We start from the raw sequence: 23,367 nt of genomic DNA, 5'->3' as shown, positions 1-23,367 counted from the left end.
CGGCACGGATCAAGTCGGTCGTGCTCTACTCCTGTCTATTTGGATTAGTCATCGTGATTTCACTGACCTGTCCATTAATTTCGGTCCGAATTAGGCGGTGCCGTTTGGGCGCAAGTAACTTATTGACCGTGATCAAAAAGTTTAATGAGGATCCAGCCTGATCGCGATCAAAAGTGCTCGTGTGACAGCGGAATAAGTGCTACCTCTCGACTTGCATTTTATTTCAACACAGGAGCACGCTTTGGTGGATTTAGAAGAAGTACGATTTATGACAGTTCAATGAAAACAAACAAACAAATACAGAGTGCGGGTAGCGAATTTTACTAGAAGTAACGAGCGATATACGGTCGCAAAAAAGGTTTCACGCAAGCACACGACAGTACACTTGGGTGGTAAATAAACAGGTGGCTTGCTAATTATAAATGACGAACAATTTACTGCATTCAGAAAGATGGCTCGGTAGGTCTATCTAGTAAATGTCCAAGTAACTTGTTGACAACGAATCCAATAGTTGCATCTGCGACTCTTTCTACGATTTTCTTCGATACGGACACAACGACTCGATGGATATGCTCATTGGTCTCATCGGCTGCGCCTTTGATTCCCTTCAGAGCCTCGATGAGGTCGCCACGGTGGTCCATGATGTAACGAGAAAGTTCCTCGGTTAGTAGTTGCTTCGCATCATCCGTAGTCATTGGTGGCCCACTCAGCGTGGCCGCTTGAACTTCTGCAACGCGAAAAAATAAACGCAAGTACACTAAAATTCAATAGATGTGTAGGTGGAGGTGAGGGAAGTGGTTCACACAAACATTTATCTCTATCGTAAACTCGCGTCTCTAGTGTTCAAGTCACTCACCGACCTACTTTCCGCGCTTCATTTGGTCGAATTGCGAATAAAACGAAATGTACGTCATTTGAAAATGGTTGCTCACTATATACTAGAATAGCCCTCGCGTCATATTCGTATTCTGTTTGGTTCACAAATTCCGTATTCTCACACCTTAAAATGAAAGACAAGCGCTTAAGTCCTGATGCACATGGAATGATGAAAAGCTGTTGTGTTTAACGCCTTTAACTGCCTTCCCGTATGAGCTCATTTTACGCTAGCGTAAACATTTATCATGAAAATGATTATTACACAATCAGATCAAGTCACCTATGCTTAAATTTGACTGTGTTTCACGAAGTAGTTGTAACATTTAAAAGTTTTAAAACAGAGGACATCAATGTCACAAGTACCGAAAACTTCTATAGAACAAGAAGGACAGTACTTGTGGACGCCGGTCGTTCGGCAAATCACATTGACCTGTAGGTTTAATAAAGACAGATATTGAACTTGAAACCTGCTTCTGATTTAATACATCACCGTAGGTGAACGGCAGCAGAAACGTGACTTGTGTAACGAAAAACGTGAGTCATAAACATTTCTTGTACTTACGGCACAAATGTCCCATGATGAGGAGAGTCAAAATGACGTAGGCATTCATGGCGAATGATCTGCGAACAAAAATATTATGTTACGCCGCACCGCAAGTTAAGCGAAACAGAAATGAAACATAGCAAACATGACAAAGGGGTTTTTCGAAATACGTATTTCATACGCAATTAGTTTTAGGATTTAATATGAAGGACCAGTCAGCCGATTCCATCGTGACTTCAGGCTGTCGAGATTCGGAAATATATTCTCTTTCTAAGCACGCAAGAATTAGAATTCCCTTCCGTTGAAGTTGTTCGCATGAACTTCCCAGGCTATACATGCAACAATCTTTCTAGCAATGTAGAATCTGCGTATGACGCGGAAAAAGTCCAATTTTTATAAACAACTTCAAGAACTCGATGATAAATGCACGCCATCGACACAGTGACGCACCACGTGTGTTTAACCGGTGCAGATTTTTTTGGGGCACACAAAGAAGTTTATCAGGTTTGATTTCTATAATTGAATTTTATGTGACATAGCACAAACACCTTATTGAAAATAGAAATATTTACCTCATCTGTGTGAAGCTACCTGGCTCCGAAGTTGGTGAGCTTGATTTTTCCCTCCGTTCCCGCCACCTCAAAGGCCGCTTTGTGGTGTTCGAGAAAAATGCTAAATTTTTATAGCTTTGAGCAAGTGGAAGGTTTATGAACCTTCGTGCAACGTGCAGCAGGTGATAACATTGAACAATAGCCAATGAATACGTCCTGATAATGGAGGGAGGTTCGGAATACAAAAATATTATTTCCACGCTATGACATATCAATGCTGTAATAGATGTTTGTCTCTTCTCGGACAATACTTGAGAACGCCCATGTTACAATCCTAGGAGAGTCATAGGGTCGATCTGAAATCTATCATTTATATTATCTTCATGGTTATGTACCAATATCGGTCGCCACATTGAATTTCGCATTTGTCGTTTATTGACTTACAGATGAGCCGGTATATGAGGAAAATGAATTATTCTTTTGCTTATTTTTTCTGATACTAATACTGGATCACCGGGTATGACGTCTTTTTTTCTGGCCCCGCCGTGGTGGTCTAGTGGCTAAGGTACTCGGCTGCTGACCCGCAGGTCGCGGGTTCGATTTCCGGCTGCGGCGACTGCATTTCCGATGGAAGCGGAGATGTTGTAGGCCCGTGTGCTCAGATTTGGGCGCATGTTAAAGAACCCCAGGTGGTCGAAATTTCCGGAGCCCTCCACTACGGCGTCTCTCATAATCATAAGGTGGTTTTGGGACGTTAAACCCCACAAATCAATAAATCAACGTCTTTTTTATGAATACAAGCATTGTACCTATATGTTTGCGACTGTAGCAGCATTACCATAGAACACTTGGGTGCTTATTAAGGCAAGTATAGTTACGTTACCACTACACTGCTACGCGTCATTGTAGCGTAACGTTTTTAACTGCTTAGTGCATTATGTCCAGCCTGTGCTACGTAATGTACAAAGACAGTAATATAACTTGCACTTTTATGTAACACTTTTTACTGCTATGCGATACTTATTGCTGTTATTCCCTTTCAAACAACGCAACATTTGCCCTTTTTATTCACAAGTGGTCGCTCACCGCTGGGTTCTGAAATGTCTCTCTTTATCTCTGTAGTTTACGTCATTTCTTCACCCCCCCCCCCCCCCCCTCCGATTGCTAGAGTGGCAAACAGGACGTAGTCTTGGTGAAATGAAGCGCAATAAGCGGGATAAGAAAAGAAGGGACAGACTGGACGAAGACAGGATTCCCAAAAATAGCACGTTTGACGATTAGTTTTAGCTGTTGAGTGGGGAGTCGTGTGAAGGGTTCATTATTATGGGCGTCGAAATTTCATCGCAGCGCGCTCTTCCCTCCGCCCCCCATACTATTAGGAGAATGTATGAAGCAGATTTCTCAAACCCCCTCCTCCGGCCCCTTCGTTCCAATCAACAGCAAATGCGACATACAATGGACTGACTGATATACGTAATTTACAGCAGAGGCATACTTATGGACAATATGTTTCAGAGTCATTCTACGGATAACACAGAATTTTTACACGTGAAGGCTCAATTATTGCCCGAGTAAAGGCACACACCTACTCCAGCACTGTTATCTCTTAGAGTGAAACATGTTTGATATACCGTGAACTCACCTTATTACGAGGGCATAATCGTGAGTGCCTATTGTTTGTCGTTATCTCCCGCTGCACTGCACAATGGTTGAGGAACCTCACACTAGCTTGCAACTATAGATATTGTGGACGTTTTTCGAACATCACACAGCTGCCATCGAGTTACTCGGAATAGAGATTAAAATAAAGCCCGGCATTTTCGTCACCAGTTACGGTGACAATGGGGAGGTAAATATTTTCTGTCTATATCTCTTAGAGCTCAAAAAGATGCTTTAGAGATGAAGTCCACCATGTTGATTCGAGTGTGTGCTAAAAATGTACAGCAGTTAAACACGTGTAGCGATTAATTTGGTTACCTTCTATTACCAATCAAAATTATTAGAACAGCGGCGCCGGGCCTCACCTGCGTCTTCTCTGGACCTAAATAACGTTATCATCAATATAATCATAAAAATTTTGTGAAATGAAGAGCTGCACTGTTGTTTACAAAAAGATCACCAATTATATCAGCTACGAAGATGAAACAATTTTTATATATGAGAAAAACTAGTACTGTGCACGTGTAAACACATATCTTTCCTTCACCTTGAATGGACCAGTGAACTTACGATAATAGGTTCCTGATAAGTCTTTAACCGTAAGTCCCCCGAGTAAGTGGACAAAAAATGCGGCTAACAAATTTATGCACGTAAGCTACATTAAACTTCTTTATTTCGCTTGATTTTCTATGCGGCATAACCTGGTGTTCTTTATCCACAGATAATTTGCTATGAAGGTTTACTACGTCTTGGCTTTTCTAATCCTGGGCCACTTGTGTCGTAAGTACGAACCTTGTTCAGTACCTTCCATATAATGGCTCAAACACCCAGCCACATTAGGTTCCTGGTGAAGAATGCCGCGATTACAGATTAAACACTGAGTGGGGGGTGTTCATGTATTCCCAATAATCGCGAACGAATGTAAGACGTGTTAAAATGTCCTGTTTGCTACTACACGTAAGAATACAAACTTGAGTGATTTGATAGGCGTTTATATTTGGTTAAAGCAGCCCACATGAGACCAGTATGAAGAAAAACGAAATCGCAAAGCAGGTGCTGACACACAACCAAGCTTCATTAGGAAAGAGCAAGTAGATGTATATAACCGTCCATATATGTTCTTGTTATTTCCCAATGAAGCTTATTTGTGAGCCAGCACCTGTATTGTGCTCCTCTCTTTCTTCATGTTTGCGTTGTGCGTACTTTCTAAACTAAAGATGAAGGATTACTCGGAAACACTTGCTGCTGTGCTTCATAGTTACTTTCCAATGAAGGGTTGTAAATGATAGATATCAATATGATCATAAGTTTGATCTAAAAGGGGTGGTCACCCACGAGGATAATTAAGAAATATAGTTGAGTGGTGAACGGTGCGCACCTGGTGGCAATGCGCATAAATTCTTTCCACCCCCCCCCCCCTATAAAAATAATTGAGAAAGATTGTATCAGATGTCCTTGCGAAATGGAAAGAAGTAAAGTTGAGTCGCATTCATAGAAACGCGAAAATCATGAAATTTTTTTAAAGCAGTTGTGTAGCGGTACAATTGTCAGACCTGAAGTCAAGCTGAAAAAGACATAATAAAATGTTTGTTTGTCTTGTATGTTTTGCTATATTGTGTTCAAATATTTTACAGCACGCAAATGTCAGAGACAGAGGTTTATAGTTGTTCGATAACAATGTGTTACCTTTCTTAAGTATAAAATTGGCTTTCGCACTATTCGGGTATAGGGCCGACGAAAATTGACGCAAGTATTTTCGAAACAATATAGCATGGTAATAAAAAAAAAACAGTGTACATCATCGTCGCAAAAAGGATATCGGTGTGCTTTCGGGCTGGGCAGATTGATTTTCATCAAACAGAAATGACCAGCTGAATATCTCTTTTTAGTAATGGACATTTATTTCAATAAGCGTGTCAATGAAGATGCCAACTGATATTCTTCGGAGTTTTCTTGGCTTTTAGTGAACACTGAATGTAAACAACTATTGAGCATATTCGAAGTTTCACGCTATTATTGCATAATTTCCAGTCCAGCTACATTTCACAATTATGTCACGTTTTTCTTAAGACAAACGACAAAGAAAGTGCCGCGCGAAATCCTATGGAGGGCGTGTGAGCGTTTATTTAAGAACGAGCAAACTGTGCAAGGTGTAGTCAAATGAGATCTAGTGGGCATCTAGGTTGTCCTGACGCGACTGAGCGTTTACTCTGTCTTGTTTCTTTCCAAACACTTAGTTATACTATACAATACTATGCTATGCTATAGGATATTATACAACAAGATACTATACTGTACAAGTTTTATTGTTTTAAATGCGAAGCATTTCTTAGCGAGCTTTGGCGATTTTGATATCTATCTATCTATCTATCTATCTATCTATCTATCTATCTATCTATCTATCTATCTATCTATCTATCTATCTATCTATCTATCTATCTATCTATCTATCTATCTATCTATCTATCTATCTATCTATCTATCTATCTATCTATCTATCTATCTATCTATCTATCTATCTATCTATCTATCTATCTATCTATCTATCTATCTATCTATCTATCTATCTATCTATCTATCTATCTATCTATCTATCTATCTATCTATCTATCTATCTATCTATCTATCTATCTATCTATCTATCTATCTATCTATCTATCTATCTATCTATCTATCTATCTATCTATCTATCTATCTATCTATCTATCTATCTATCTATCTATCTATCTATCTATCTATCTATCTATCTATCTATCTATCTATCTATCTATCTATCTATCTATCTGTCTGTCTGTCTGTCTGTCTGTCTGTCTGTCTGTCTGTCTGTCTGTCTGTCTGTCTGTCTGTCTGTCTGTCTGTCTGTCTGTCTGTCTGTCTGTCTGTCTGTCTGTCTGTCTGTCTGTCTGTCTGTCTGTCTGTCTGTCTGTCTGTCTGTCTGTCTGTCTGTCTGTCTGTCTGTCTGTCTGTCTGTCTGTCTGTCTGTCTGTCTGTCTGTCTGTCTGTCTGTCTGTCTGTCTGTCTGTCTGTCTGTCTGTCTGTCTGTCTGTCTGTCTGTCTGTCTGTCTGTCTGTCTGTCCGTCCGTCCGTCCGTCCGTCCGTCCGTCCATCTATCCATGCTCGCGTAGGGTAGCATCGACATGCATCGTCTTGTCTGGCCTGTCACGTGTACGATTGGCGTTTGGGCACACGAATATAATTGGGCCCTTTAGGCGTGTCAGGATATACGCATCTGAGAAAGATGTCATTTTCGCTCAGATCATCTTGAGCAATCACCACCGCCGCCGCCGCCGCCGCCGCCGCCACCGCCACCGCCACCGCCACCGCCACCACCGCCACCGCCACCGCCACCGCCACCGCCACCGCCACCGCCGCCACCGCCGCCGCCGCCGCCGCCGCCGCCATCATCATCATCATCATCATCATCATCATCATCATCATCATCATCATCATCATCATCATCATCATCATCATCATCATCATCCTGACTACGTCCACTGCAGAACAACAAAGGCCTCTCCCATGTTCCGCCAGTTAACTCGGTCCTGTGCTTGCTGCTGTCAATTTAAACTCGCTAACTTCTTAATCTAATCTGCCCACCTAACTTTCTGTCTCCCCCTAATCCGCTTGCCTTATCTGGGAATACAGTTAGTTACCCTTAATGACCAGCGGTTATCCTGTCTACGCGCTACATGCCCGGCCCATCTCCATTTCCTCTTCTTGAATTCAACTATGATATCCATAACCCCGGATTGTTCCTTAATCCACTCTGCTCTCGTCTTGTCTCCTAAGGTTACACCTACCACTTTTCTTTCCAGTCGTGCTCAATTTAAGCTGAACCCTCTTTGTAAGTCTCCAGGTTTCTGCTCCGTAGCTAAGTACAGCCAAGATACAGCTGTTATATACCATCCTCATGAGGGATAGTGGCAATCGACCAGTCATAATTTGAGAGTGCTTGCCAAATTTATTTATTTATTTATTTATTTATACATACTGCAGCCCCCAATTTGGGGCTATGGCAGGAGTGAGCATTTACAGAATGAAAAAAAATAACAAACAAACAGATCAACAGATCAATAAAACAAAAGAACACTCAACGCAAATCAGCAAGGGCAAGTAAAAAGTTTTCCAGTGGAAGGGAGCGAATATCACTGGACAGTTGATTCCACATTTCGGCAGTGAAAGGAAAAAAAACTAAATTTGAATGTGTTAGTTCGACAATGGCAAGGCTTGATATTAAGGTGGTGATTACTTCTAGTTGTGGACGGATCCACCCAATGTGCTCCACCCCATTCTTATTCCTCTAGTTACTTCAATCTCGTGATTCTGCTCCGCGGTTATTACCTGCCCTAAGTAGGCATAGTCTTTTACGACTTGAAGTGCACTATTACCTATCTCGAAGCGCTGCTCTTTTCCGAGGTGGTTGTACATTACTTTCGTTTTCTGCAGATTAATTTTAAGACCTACCTTTATGCTCTCCTTGTCTAACTCCGTAATCATGAGTGGCGATTCGTCCCCTGAGTTACTCAGCAATGCAATGTCATCGACAAAGCGCAGGTTACTAAGGTACCATTCTAGGCCTCTGTTCCCATTCTAGGCCTCTGAAAACCTCCTGTATGTACGCAGTAAATAGCATTGGGGAGATTGTATCCCCCTGCCTTACACCCTTTTTGATTGCTATTCTGTTGTTTTCTTTATTGGTATTCTGATTCTGATTGGTATTCTATTCTGATTGGTATTCTGTTGTTATGAAGCACTATGGTAGCAGTTGGTCCCCTGTAGATTTCTTCCAGGATGTTTATATATGCTTCATCGACGCCCTGTTTCCGCCGTGTCTGCATGACTGCTGATATTTCTACTGAATCAAACGCCTTCTCGTAATCGATCAAAGCTGTGTATAGTGGTTGGTTATTCTGAGCATTTCTTTAGTACCTGATTGATAGTATGAATGTGGTAAATTGTTGAGTAGCCTGTTCGAAATTCTTCTTGTTCCTTTGGTTGATTGAATTCTAATGTTTTCATATCTCTGTTAGCAATTACCTTTGTAGATAGCTTGTATAATACGGAGAGAAAGCTGATCGGCCTGTAATTCTTCAAGTCCTTGTCATCTCCTTTTTTATGTATTAAGATGATGATAGCGTTCTTCCAAGACCCTGGTGCTCTTCCCGTCAGGAGACACCTCGTAAACAGGGTGGCTAGTTTTTCTAACACAATCTGTCCTGCATCTTTCAGCGATGTTTGCTCATCGTGCGATGGGCAAACATCGCACTAGATCAGAGTCGAGCCATTCAAGAAAGCGTATGAAAAAGATGCATAAATCAGATACGTTCACGGCACCCGCAGAACCGTAGCCAGAATTTTTTTTTCAGAATTCCGGTGGTGTCCACTCTCCTTGTTGAGGTGTACCCGTACATACACACATCCAAAATGTGACAATTTCGAAGGCGGGGGGGGGGGGGGGAGGGGGGATTAACCACCCGAGTTTCGTTACGCCACTAACCCCACATTTTATGAGAAAGACGACGGGTGTATGTTTTTGCAAAACAGGGTGTTTGAAATGCTCCCTGGGAATCGGTTTTTTGTCTTAACTTGCCGTACATGTGTTTGTTCAAACGTCATTGAAGGTGGTGGCGAGTGAAAAAGAAAGGTTGTCCTTACTGACAATTCAATATGAAGAAGCATGTAGCTTTTATTGGGTTTGACGGCAGGCAAATACAGGCTATGTCGGCTTTCGGCAGTTACAAGGCGTATCCCACTGCTGCAATGCAGGTGTCACACGGAAGCATTCAATTGCGATCAGGACCAGTCCGAATAAAACTCGATGCGGATGAAGTGCTGCTTCAGAGTCACACTTGATTGTGATCAGGTCTGATCGGGATCAAGTCGGTCGTGCTCTGCTCATCTCTATTCGTATTAGTGACCACGATTTCAATGACATGTCCAATTCCGGCCGTATTGGTGCAAGTAACTTATTGACCATGATCAAAACGTTCAATGCAGGTCTGTCCTGATGGCTATCAAAATTACTCGTGTGACAGCGGAATGAGTGATACCTATCAACTTGCATTTTATTTTGGCACAGGGGCACGCTTCTGTGGATTTAGAAAAAGTATGCTTTATGACAGTTGAATGAAAACAAACAAACAAATACAGAGTGCAGGTAGAGCATTTCATTTGAAGTAACGAGCGATAGAGTGTCGCAAAAAAGGTTTCACGCAAGCACACGACAGTACACTTTTGTGGTAAATAAACAGGGGGCTTGCTAAACATAAATGGGGCACAATTTACTTTATTCAGAAAGATGGAGCGGGAGATTGATTTCGGTCTGATTCAAGTAACTTTCCGACAAGGGCTCCAATAGCTCCTGCTGCGGCACCGGTTACGAGGCGCTCCACTACGGGAACTACTACCGCAACGACTGGATGGATCTGCTCGTTGGTTTCATCGGCTTTGCCTTCGATTCCCTTGAGAACTTCGATGAGTTCGGCACGGTGGTCCACGATGGAACGAGAAAGTTCCTCGGTGAGCAGCTTCCTCGCATCGTCCTTCGTCATTGCCGGCCCACTCAGCGTGGCCGCTTGAATTTCTGCAACGCGAAGTAAGAAATAAAAATAACGTATTCTCAAGTACGCTGAAGTTTATTAGATGCGTAAGTGACGGTAAATCCAGTGTTTCACACAAAAACTTGTCTCTATTCTAAAGACATGCCTCTAGTGTTGAAGCCCCTCACCGAACTACTTTGCGTGCCTCATTTGGTCGAATCGCGAATAAAACAAAATGTACGGCTTTTGAAAATGGTTGCTTAATACTAGAATAACCCTCGCGTCATATTCGTGTTCAGTGCGGTTCGCAAATTGTGTATTCGTGCACCTTAAAATAAAAGACAATCACTAAAGTCCTGATGCACATGAAATGACGAAAACATTTTGTGTTTAACGCCTTTAACTGTCATCCTGTATCAGCTCATTTCACGCTAGCATAAAGATTTGTCATGAAACTGGATGGTAAACAATCAGACCAAGTCACCTATATTTAACTTCGACTGTGTTTCTAGAAATACTGATAATATTCAAGAAGTTTCAAAGTAAAGGACATAAATGTCAAAAATGCCAAACACTTTTAACTAGAAGGAAAGTACTTGTGGAAACCGGCCGTTAGAGAAATCACGGTTACCTGTAGGCTTAATAAAGACAGATATTGAACTTGAAACCTGCTTTTGATGTAATACATCCCCGTAGGTAAACGGCAGCGCAAAACTGACGTGTAAGAAAAAAACGTGAGGCCATAAACATTTCTTGTACGTACGGCACAAGTGTCCCAGGATGAGGAGAGTCAAAATGGCGTAGGCATTCATGGCGAATGATCTGCGAAGAAAAATAACATGTTACGTCATGCCGCAAATTAAGCGAAACAAAAATGAAACATAGCAAACATGATAAAGAGGTTCTTTTGAAATCTGTATTTTATACGCAATTAGTGTTGTGATTTATTGTAAAGAAAAGGTCGGCCGATTTCATCGTGATTTCATGCTGTCGAGATTCGGAAATATATTCGCTTTTTATGTACGCAAAAATTAGAATTCTCATTCGTTTAAGTTGTTCGCAAGCACTTCCCAGGCCCTAGACTCAGCAGTATTTCAAGCAATATAGCATGTGCGTTAGACGCGGAAAATGTGCAATTTTTATAAGCAACTTCAAGAACTTGATTATAAATGCACCCCACCGACACAGTGACACAGCGCGTGTGTTTAACCGCTGCAGATTTCGGGGGGCACACAAAGAAGTTTATTAGGCGAGATTTTTATAATTGAGTTTTATGTGACATAGCACTAATACCTTATTGAATGTAGAAATAATTACCTCACCTGTGTGAAGCTACCTGGCTCCGAAGTTGGTGAGCTTGATTCTTCCCTCCGTTCCCGCCACCTCAAAGGCCGCTTTGTGGTGTTCGAGAAAAATGCTAAATTTTTATAGCTTTGAACAAGTGGAAAGTTTCTGAACCTTCGTGCAACGTGCAGCAGGTGATAACATCGAACAATAGCCAATGAATATGTCCTGATAATGGAGGGAGGTTCGGAATACTAAAATATTATTTCCACGCTATGGCATATCAGTGCTGCAATAGATGTTTGTCTCTTCTCGGACAATACTTGAGAACGCCCATGTTACAATCCTAGGGGAGTCATAGGGTCGATCTGAAATCTATCATTTATATTATCTTCATGGTTTTGTACCAATATCGGTCGCCACATTGCATTTCGCATTTGTCGTTCATTGACTTACAGATGAGCCGGTATATGAGGAAAATGAATTATTCTTTTGCTTATTTTTTGTAATACTAATACTGGATCACCGGGTATGACGTCTTTTTTCTGAATACAAGTAATAGACCTAAGTGTTTGCAGCCACATTACCACAGGGCAGCTGGGTGCCTATATATGCAAGAATATTTACGTTACTGCTGAATCGTCGCGCGCCATGCGCCATTGTAGCATAATGTTTGAGCTACCTAACGCATGATACCCAGCCTGTGTTACGCAATATACAAAGAAAGCAATATAGCTTGCTCTTTTATGTAACACTTTTTTGTGCTATATGTGATAGCAATTGCTGTTATTCTCTTTTAAGCAACGAAACTTTTTGCCCTTTTTATTCACAAGTGGTCGCTCAACGCTGGGTTCTGTAATGTCTCTATTTCTCTCTCTTGTTCACGTCCTTGTCATACCCCCCCCCCCCCCCCCCCCACCGATTGGTAGGGTAGCAAACTGGACGTAGCCTTGGTGAAATGAAGCGGGATAAGAAAAGGAGGGACAAATTTGACAAAGACAGGATTCACTAAAATAGCGTGTTTGTCGATTATATTTAGCTGTTGAGTGTAGAGATATGTGCAAGGTTCACCATTTTGGGCGGCGAAAATTCATCGCAGTGCCCTCTTTTCCTCTTCCCGTACTATAAAACGAATGTATGGAGCCGATTTTTTAACCCTCCCCATTCCTCCCCCCTTTATATGCGTACTCTTATGGTTGAATGTTGAAGTGAGCCATTCGTTGTGAGAATCAATAACGATCGTTTATCATATACTGGAAAACGTGCCTTCAACCGATTGGAGACAATGTTCAAAAGTACCTAATCGCTTCCGTTCATAGTTGAACATATTTACGTTGTGCAGAACATTTAGGCGATGTCTAAGCCTCCTCCGTATTTGAGTGACAATTTCTGAATCATAATTAAAACTATTTTCAAGAATAGGAAAAATTTATTATGTTCCAGCTCCATTTGAGCTTCTTTTCTGATTAGTATTCGCTTGTTTGCTTGGCAGCATGTGACAACACTGGTCGGTGCACCAGGAAATACCGTGGCTGTGAAGCGACGGTTGCCATGTTAAGACTCACTGACGGTTACGGGCGCTCGAGTCACGCGGGGTTGTGGAACTTGCGCTAGTTGTGGAATGAGATGCGAAAGGGGAGGGCGTACTCGATTCCCACGAAGGAATGTTTATATCCACCTTTTTGGTAGTGAAAACCTAGTTTGGCAAGCTGTGACCAGAGTAAAAAAGCATCTAAATTGGCCAGTGGCGATCTACCACTCTATCTTCGATGCATAAAACCGCACAGAAAACTTATATCTAAGATTTAGTTCGTCAGAAATATTTATTTACAATTTATAACGCAGGCAGCATGTATACATTATTATTATGCATTATGTAACATGCGTGTTGTATGACATTATTATGCATTATGTAACATGCGTGTTGTATGCGTGTTGTAAAACATAAAAGTAATTAGATTGGGGCTAACTTATTACCAATCAATATATAGCTTAACTAGCCTTTTCCACCTCCTCTGTTGAACTGCGACCGCAGTAATCACAACTAAAGCCGACGTAAGAAACCTCAGCCTCCGCACAATAAACCTGTGGAAACAAAGCGCATACTGTGCTCAGAAAAAAAGTATGCCTAGTGAACCACCTGTGGTATTAAAAAAAATCACCAAAGTACTTATTTTTTAGACCAACCCATTCATTCCAATTGACAGCAAATGCGACATATAATGAACTGCTTGATATACGTATTTTACAATAAAGACATACTCATAGACAATAGATTTCGGAGCCACTCTATAATTATCACAGGATTTTTACACGCAAATGTTCAATTATTGGCCTAGTAAAGACACGTATCGACACCAGCACTGGTATCTATTTGAGTGAAAAATGTTCAACATACAGTGAACGCCCCCATTATGAAGACATCATTGTGAGTGTCTATTGTCTGTCGTTATCTCTCGCTGCACTGCACGAAGGTTGAAGAACCTCGCAATAATTCACAACTATAAGTATTGTGGACGTTCTTCGAACATCATAAAGCTGCAATTGAGTTACCCGGAAGAGAGATTAAAATAAAGCCTGCCATTTTCGTTGCCAGTTACCGCGATACAGGTGAGGTAAATATTTCCTGTCTATATCTCTTAGAGTACAAAAGGATGCTTAAAAGACCAACTCCACCATAATATTTCGAGTGCACAGTAAAATGCTCAGCTATTTCAGACGTGCTAGTAAACTTGTCGGTGTCATTCTATTGCCAAAAACAATTATTGAACAGTAGCGCCAAAACTCACCTGTGTTTTTTCAGGACCCAAATAAAGTTTTTAATGTTATAATCATAGAAATATTGTGCAATGAAGAGCTGCACTGTTGTTTACAAAAGGACCATAAAATATATAAGTTACGAAGATCAAACAGTTTGTATATATGAAAAATATTAGCACTGTAGACATCTAAACACACATCTTTCCTTGAACTTGAATAGATCAGTAAACTTACGACAATAGGTTTCTGATTAGTCTTTAACAGTAAGCCCCCCAAATAAGCGGCCAAAAAGGCGGATACCAAATGCATGCACGTGGGCTTTATTAAACTTCTTTATTTCACTTGATTTGCTATGCGGCATAACCTGATATCCTTTATCCATAAAGTCTTTGCTATGAAGGCTTACTACGTCTTGGCTTGTTTAGTATGGGCCACTTGTGTCGTAAGTACCAACTTTGTTCAATACCTTCTATATAATGGCTCAAACACCCAGCCACATTAGGTTCCTGGTGAAGCATGCCATAATTACAGATAAACCACCGAGTTGGGGGTGTTCAGGTATTCCCAATAAGTCGCCAACAAATGTAAGACATCTTACAAAGTCGTGTTTACTGTTTTTCATAAGAGTAAATACTTGAGTGACTTCATATGCGTTTATATTTGGTTGAAGCAGCCCACATGAGACGAGGATGAAGAAAAACAGGATCACAAAGCAGGTGCTGACTCACAACCAAGCTTTATTAGAAAATAACAAGCAGACGCATACAGTCGTCCATATATGTACTTGTTATTTCCCAACAAAACGCATTTGTGAGTCAGCACCTGTTTTGTGATCTTTATTTTATTCATCCTATTCTTCTTCGTGCTCCTTCTACTAAATATGAAGGGTTATTCAATAACACTTGCGGTGGTGCATCATATATAGTTAACTTTCGATGCAGGGTTATAAATAATAGATATCTTTAGGGGCATAAGTTTGATCTAAGAGGTGTGGTCATCCAAGCGGATAATTAAGAAAATTAGCTGAATGGTTACAGCAGTGCCCCTGAAGGTAAATCACATAAATTCCAAAACCCCCCAAGTTATGAAATTTCCGGTGAAAGATTTGATCAGACTTCTTTGCGGAATGGAAAGAAGTAAGGTTCAGTCGCTTTCTTAGACGCGCAAAAATTATGAATTGTTTTAAATCAGTTGTGTTGTGGTAGAATGATCGGACATGAAGAGATGCTAAAAAGGACTTCAAATTGGTTGTTTTTATTGTATGTTTTGACATATTGTGTTTTGAAATTTTTACCGCCCACAAATGTCAGAAATGGAGGTTCATAGTTGTCTCACAGAAATGACCAGTTTAATATATTTTCTTCAGCAATGGACATTTATTTGAATAAACGGGTCAATGAACAGGCCAAATGATATTCTTCGGCGTTTTTTGTTTGTTTATGGTGAACACTGTTAAGGGTTCGAGGTCGATGGTAGGTAAAGCGGGTTTTCTTTAGGGTAGCTGGCTCTCCACCGTCGTCCGCATAGCCGATCTTCGCCAGTGAGTTGACGCATTATGAGAAAAAGAACTAAGGTTTATTTACATGATAGTTGAAAGATAAAACTGTACAGAGATTCAGCGATTATTTACAAAGAAACTTTGCCTTTTATAGCCCTCCGTATTCTTACACGGAGGTCCGAACAAGGCAGTCACCACTCTCGACACAAATCAGGTGACGAAGTCTCAGTGGTCCACCCTCCAGAAAGGGTGCATATATTGAACCACTCGGCTGGGTGAGAATGTCCAATGGTAGCACGAGCGCACCACACAATGACGCACCCGGCCCACGTCTTGAAGATGTTGAAGGGCGAAGAGGTAGAGTCCGGTGCAGGGGGAAAGTTGAACTCCTCCGGGAAGATGGCCGCTGACCCGAACGTCAGCAGTGGTCCAAGGCAGCGTTTTGCTACAGTGTTGCCAGAAGTTTCCCAAACTCGGCAGGTGTGGTCCTCAATCCCTGAGAACTGTGACTGCGACGCCTTCTTACGCTTCCGGACTGTCGGTGCTTTGGTGACCATTTCGCGTCGGCGCCGACAACCAAGTCGAGAGGTTGACTTTATAAGAACTGCCACAGTGGCACCCTCCCACACTGTTCAAATCCGTTCAACAAAAACGTCTTTTCACGAAGCTTCCATTGTTACCCGACCACTACCTGGAACACCTACAGGACAGCGTCTAGCTGACTGAGCGCCGATGGGGTTGAAAACATCCTAGCAGACCAGCTTACGCACAATGGCGTCTTCCCAGACGAACTTCTGGGCCAAACCTAACAACAATGACTGTGAATAACGGTTGAGCCTATTAGACATTTCACACTCCTATTGTATAATTTCCAGTCCAGCTACATTCCTGAATGATGTCATGTTTATCTCAGAAGAAACCAAAAAAAGTGCCGTGGGAAATCATATGGAGGGCTTGCGAGCGTTTATTTAAAAACTAGCAAACGGTGCAAGGTGTGGTCAATGGAGATCTGGTGGGCACCTAGGTTGTCCTGACGCGACTGAGCTTTTACTTTTCACTTGTTTCTTTCTCAACACTTTGTTATAATATACAATACTATGCTATGCTATACAATACTATACTACACTCTATATTATACTCTTCGTTTATTTTTAGTCTGTGCCCTCCCATCTTTCTCTTTCTATACCTGCATGCAGACCTCAACCATAACTGCTCTGCTGTTGAACTCCTATAGCACAGACAGCTCATCTCCTGTCTTCATCTCATCCTTCGTATATTTTCCAAAGCTGCTGCTTTTTTATTTTTACTTATTTTGAACAGATGCCAACGAATCCTCCTATGCGTGCTTTTATAGCATCCGTGTGCCTCAGAAATTGGGCAGATTCACAAACCGCCGCACCAGTTCGTCCACTAAAGTTAACAAAGAAAGGCAAGGGTGGCGAATACCACTTATAAAGTCATATCTTTCAGCTTATCTGTAGCGAGATTTTGGGCAGTGAGAAAGTTATTGTCGGTTCGATATGGTGTATATTTTCTATATACGACATATACGGCGGACCTCGACCTTAACAGTGCTGGTGCTGCTGCTGCAAAAAAAAAAAAAAAAAAAAAACAGGCCTGCTTGGAAGGCGCACGACAGTCACAGCGAAAGCTAGAAGAGTGGCCTTTCAGAGCCTTTTGTAAACACTCATTGGGTAACTACAGCAAGCACACTTGCTCGACGCCCACTACGGCATAAATAATAAAGAAATTTAGTGTAGAAGGCCGGCATTCGCTATGTTATTTTTTTCATTCTGAGAAGCGTGGTATCCGCTAAACTGTTGCAAGGAATTTTGTGCCAAATGTTCATGCAGCGGTCGATGACAATGAGGAATTATTCCTGAAGTGGGTGTGTGCTACAGTTAATAGGTGAACAAAGACAAGCTTTAGTATTGGTTTCGAGCATTATACGACCCACTCGTTACTATATTCGCTTTGTGCGACGACTTCTTGTTCTTTCGCCGTTCTCAAACGCTTTATAAGTCGTATTAATGTGATTGCTTTCCCGAAATTAAGCAAAGCACCGGTGTGGCTCATCGGTAGAATACTGGGCCGGAACCCAGTGGACCCGGGTTTGAGCCCCTCTGTATCATTATACCAAGATTTAGGGGCGAAGCTCCTTATGGCGTGGCTTGTGCGTCCCTCGCAGTACGTAACCACCAGTGGCACATACCCAAAATAGGTATAACATTTGACCTCCAAAATGGTGCCGGTGAGAGATTTCTTCTGTGCGTTGTTTAACAATAAAAAATAGTGCTCAATGTACATGCCAATGGCTGCTAATGGAGAATGAGAGACAGGGGCATTCGGCTTTTAGTCAACACGCACGCTGCGATCCCCATTAGCAGCCATTGGCATGTACATTGAGCACTATCGGACAAGAAAGGGATGCTACATTATACTCGCTGGGTGTAACCTCCTTAGTTTTAGAAAGGTTTAGCGAGCGTTGAGCCGCAGGGCCATGAATACAATGAACTAGTATATACCATGAATGAATTCGAGGTGGTTAAAGGGGGGAAGCAGATATGAAGCGCAAGCCTAAGAAATTAAAAGCTGAATCCTCCTGTCTCTAATTTCACATTAGCAGCCACTGGCATGTACATTGAGCACTATCTGACAGGAAAAGGTTGCTACGTTATACTCGCTGGGCGTAACCTCCTTGGTTTTAGAAAGGTTTAGTGAGCATTGGGCCGCAGTGCCATGAATACAGTGAACTAGTACATACCATGATCTCGAGGTGGTTAAAGGTGGGAAGTAGACCCGAAGCGCGAGCCGTAAGAAAGTGTGCGTGTGCCACCTCTAGTTTAGTCCTTGGAGTGTCCGCTGGATGGCGGTGCTTCTATATGGGGAATATATGATAAAAAAAAAAAAAAGATGCGAGATGGTGGGACTTGGAGTGTTGAATAGAAGGACGAACGGACACACAGACAGATGCATGGATGAACGCATGAACGGACGCAGGGGCGGATGCATGAACGAACGCAGGGGCGGTCACACGAACAGACGCATGGACGGTCACACAGAAGGACGCATGGACGGACGAATGCTTCGCCCCACTCTCCATCATTCACTGCGTGGATATGCTGCCATTTTTTTTTCTAATTTCATGCGATGTGGTTACGGACACCGGTAGCGGCGGCGGCGGACACTTGTACGGCGTTTCCCGTGCCCTGAGTTGTGATTTCATGACAGCTTTCGCTGTATAAGTACTTTACCCTCATCAGTTTCGTTTCTGGGGTTTTTTTTTTTTTTAGGAATATGGATTTCAGCTACGTCCATTTTTACTTTTGCTTGGTCTTTTTGTTTGGCATTCCGTATGAAAGGTATTATTAGAAGGAATTCTCTAGTGATTAGTAATTCTTAAAAAATTTCGGCGTGCATATTTTTTATTATCATCGTGCAACAGATATTCAAGCGACGACGCTAAGTGGGCCAAAGCTGACCACGGACGAGGCAAAGAAGCTACTCACTGAGACGCTTTCTCGTTCCTTCATGGAACACCGTGAAGAACTCATAGAGGCTCTCAAGGGAATCGACGGCACCACTGGCGACAAAACTGAAAAACAGATCCATCCAATTGTAATTGCGCCCATAGTGGCGGCTAAAATTATTTCGGACATTTCCAAAATAATCGGCGAAGCTTAAATTTATTTCCTAACAATAAATCGTTCTACATTTATGATCAGGAAGTTGTCTTTTTATTTAACTATCAAAGCACACTATCGCGTGCGTACGCGAAGCCATTTGCGTCAGTTAACCGATCGTTATTTTGAACGCAGATTGTGCAGCCATAAACACATTTCTACGTTATTCGTCTGACACACTGTTGGAAAGTTCCGCCTGTTGTAAAAATAAAATGAACGCTCATGGGTTTCACTTTGCACTAGTAGGATATGAAGTAAAACTGCCGGTAGCCGACGGATATGACGGCTGCCTTCCATGAAACCCATGAAAAGCCGCAACGTTTCAACAGCGGAGCTGTTTAAGCCGTTGGTAATCTGTCGAAAGGGAACAAAAATATTATAAACTATATAAACTAGACACAACATACGAAATAAATAATTCAATAATTAGCAATGACACCCATTATAAGTACCTGGGCGTCTATTTTACCGACAATTTCAAGTGGAATAAACACATTGACATAACTGTGACCAAGGCAGGCCGGATGCTATACTTCATACGCAGAAATTTTAGGCAAGCTTCACAGACCGTGAAACAAACCCTTTATCTCACGTATGTAAGACCTATTTTAGAGTATGCTTGCGTAATCTGGGATCTCCATCAGCAATACTTTGTTTGGCGCATTGGAAAAAGTCCAAAACCAAGCAGGCAGATTTGTTAGCAACAACTATAATTTCTTTGCAAGCATCACATAAATGAAACGAGCATTGAAATGGGAGACACTGATGGTAAGGAGGCAGAAACTCAGGCTTAAATTTCTTCATTGTATATATTATAATGGAAATGCCATTAACCCTCTTGATTATCTGTTCACACCAACGTACGTCTCTAATCGTCAAGACCATTCACAAAAAATATTAGAATACCGTTACAAAACCCACTCTTTCGGTAGTTCTTTTTTCGTAAGAAACAGTACAGGAATGACACCGTCTACCAGATGATCTTGTCAATGAAACTGATAATGAATCCTTTTTTTCTTCATTGTAACGACTCCTATAATATCACTGCCACTAAGAATGGTTTGCTGTCTCGAAGCGGGGGGGGGGGTGTTTACAAATGCATGACTGTGACGTTGTTTTCAGTCACCGATATTCGAGTGTTTTTTTTCTCTTAAAATATTTTGAGTGCTGTTTTATTTGTGGAATCTATTGTTTTGATTGAAAAATATGTAGTTAAATTATTATGTGTACCTCCCCTACGTAAAGCCTCACGGCGATGTAGTTAAAATGTAAATAAATAAATAAATATATCCCTGAAAAACTATACTACTACGGTTCCCGGCTTACATGGGGGAGCTATCGGAGACAGCAACCGAAACGGGACGGTACAAGCCAAGGCGGCCGAACTCGTGAACCGCACCGGCGACCGCCATCTATAGGGAAACACAAAAGTCCATTTGACGACCTAAAACGTAATTACCAAGCTCTTTCACCTGGCCCGCCGAACCTTTCCTCCACCCAGCGAGAAGCTGAACAAGATGCAGGCGGTGGCCCTACGACATCCCAACCCATCACTGTTTAACAGACTATACCCCAATATATATCCGATGGATATATGCAAATTATGGCGTAATGAAATTACCACATAAAGTAACATGCTCTGGGATTGGGCCGAAAAATCGCAAGGTGCTAAATTCAAAACCCTTAAATATATATATATATATATATATATATATATATATATATATATATATATATATATATATATATATATATATATAGATGAAATGGATGATCAGAGTTTCTTCCGGCTACCGTAATAATAGTTATACACTTCGAAAATAGTGCAGTATAGGAAACAAAACAATAAAATATTTATTTAATCCTAACAGTTTCGGCTGGTGGACCAGCCTTCTTCGGAGGACTTACATCTTTCGAAGAAGGCTGGTCCACCAGCCACCGAAACTGTTAGGATTAAATAAATATTTTATTGTTTTGTTTCCTATACTGCACTATTTTCGAAGTGTATGACTATATATATATATATATATATATATATATATATATATATATATATATATATATATATATATATATATATATATATATATATATATATATATATATATATATATATATATATATATATATATATATATATATATACACACTGGGAGTAATAATTCAATGGGTCAGTTAGTCTTCGTGAAGGTATGGGATATGGCACAACGGGAGCGTTGTCAACAAGGATAAATATATTTATTTCCCAACAGTTTCGAGAGGGGACCTCCCTTCATCAGGGTCATCCCCTGATGAAGGGAGGTCCCCTTTCGAAACTGTTGGGAAAAAAATATATTTATCCTTGTTGACAACGCTCCCGTTGTGCCATATCCCATATGTATATATATATATATATATATATATATATATATATATATATATATATATATATATATATATATATATATATATATATATATATATATATATATATATATATATATATATATATATCGCAAGGTTATAAATATGAAAGTAGATGCGCTTTCACATAACAACTGTTTATTGTGCCGACGTTTCGACAGGAACCCTGTCTTTTTCAAGGCATAATGCACATTATGCCTTGAAAAAGACAGGGTTCCTGTCGAAACGTCGGCACAATAAACAGTTGTTATGTGAAAGCGCATCTACTTTCATATATATATATATATATATATATATATATATATATATATAAATATATATATAATATATATATATATATATATATATATATATATATATATATATATATATATATATATATATATATATATATAGTATAAAAATGTATTTTTCGACCCTCAAAACTTCATCAGCAGCGTGTTTTTAAAGCTCTGAACAAGTTTTTGCGTGAAACAGAACTCGAAAAGAGACGAAATAATTTTGGAGCTTTGAAGGTTTCGATATATCACCGCCTTTCTCCTCCACATCATCAATACAATCTCTCTACTTTCCTTATCATGCCCTTCCCTTACCTAACGCTGAGTAGCAGGTCAGCAAATTCACTCAGGCTGATCTTACAGCTTTTCTTTCATACTAAGCCTCCCTCTTTCTCTTTCTCTCTGGAGGCGTCTACTACAATTACGGTTGCAAGTATGCTTACTACCGTATACATCATCATTTTACGAAGTAAGGAAATATCCACTACGTCCCATTTTTCTGAGAAGCGAGGGCTTCGTTACTGATATGTAAAGCATTATGCGCGCTTTGTACACGTATCATAGTTGTGCTAAGGTCTTTTATGAGCCCAATCGCACACGCTTCACCAGATTGACAACCTCATCAGCTCGAAGCGCACAAAAAGTTCTGGATACCTTGGAGACAGCCCTTGCAACCCATCTTTAACATTATGAATCACAGTATATTTCACTCGATTCGTACTCTGTCACAGTTCGCGAATTTAATACCTTCTGGCAGTCACAGCGGTAACGCGTTACGTTTTTCGCTAATTTAGTAACGTACTCGTAACAATTTTAGAACGGTAACGAGTAACGCTCTTAGGATACAATTTTTTGGTAACGTGTATTGTCACGTTACTCGTTACGTTTTCATCATGCAGGTGCCATTTCCCCAGAGCTCAAACCGATGAATTTTTTTGTCACTGCATCGGACAGCTGTCCACCTGCAGGTTTTAACAAAGAAAGCGAGGGTGCACGTAATTGCTTTTTTGTATAAATTGCGCATGGAAATAATATTCCCCAACTCCATGTGGGGAAATGTCGGGCCATCGCCACAAGAAGATCGAAGAAACAATACTGATTATTGGCCTAGTTGGCACTTGCTTACTGAGTGTTTCTGTACGTTGTGTGTGTGTGTGTGTGTTATTTGCGGCCAAAGCATGTCAGTAAGATTTAAGAAAGCTGTGAAATCCGCCATGACAAACTTTACAGGAATATGCTTTTCATGAAATCGGATTGTAGCAGGTGGACTGCTGGCCACTGCACCTTTCCAT

General features: G+C 41.0%; 1 protein-coding gene across 2 annotated transcripts; it reads right to left on the bottom strand.

The window, feature by feature from the left end:
• Nucleotides 1-298: 298 nt before the first annotated feature.
• On the bottom strand, nucleotides 299-11,610 carry LOC119163479 (uncharacterized). Of its 2 annotated transcripts, none has more exons than XR_012885983.1 (3): nucleotides 11,492-11,610; nucleotides 1,439-1,497; nucleotides 299-727 (listed from the first exon to the last, which is right to left on the bottom strand). XR_012885983.1 is itself a non-coding variant. In XM_037415481.2 (3 exons), the coding sequence occupies exons 1-3, from the start codon at nucleotides 1,995-1,997 to the stop codon at nucleotides 444-446; spliced, it is 348 nt and encodes a 115-aa protein (XP_037271378.2). In that variant the 5' UTR covers nucleotides 1,998-2,089; the 3' UTR covers nucleotides 299-443. The 2 variants fall into 2 exon arrangements, 1 of the variants encoding a protein (XP_037271378.2); XM_037415481.2 differs by lacking the exon at nucleotides 11,492-11,610 and adding an exon at nucleotides 1,993-2,089.
• Nucleotides 11,611-23,367: the final 11,757 nt, after the last annotated feature.

The sequence above is a fragment of the Rhipicephalus microplus genome, chromosome 9, assembly GCF_043290135.1.
Source record: "Rhipicephalus microplus isolate Deutch F79 chromosome 9, USDA_Rmic, whole genome shotgun sequence".
Taxonomy (NCBI): Eukaryota; Metazoa; Arthropoda; class Arachnida; order Ixodida; family Ixodidae; genus Rhipicephalus; species Rhipicephalus microplus.
The sequence above is the reverse complement of the archived record's forward strand: the minus strand, read 5'-3'. Positions and strand labels throughout refer to the sequence as shown.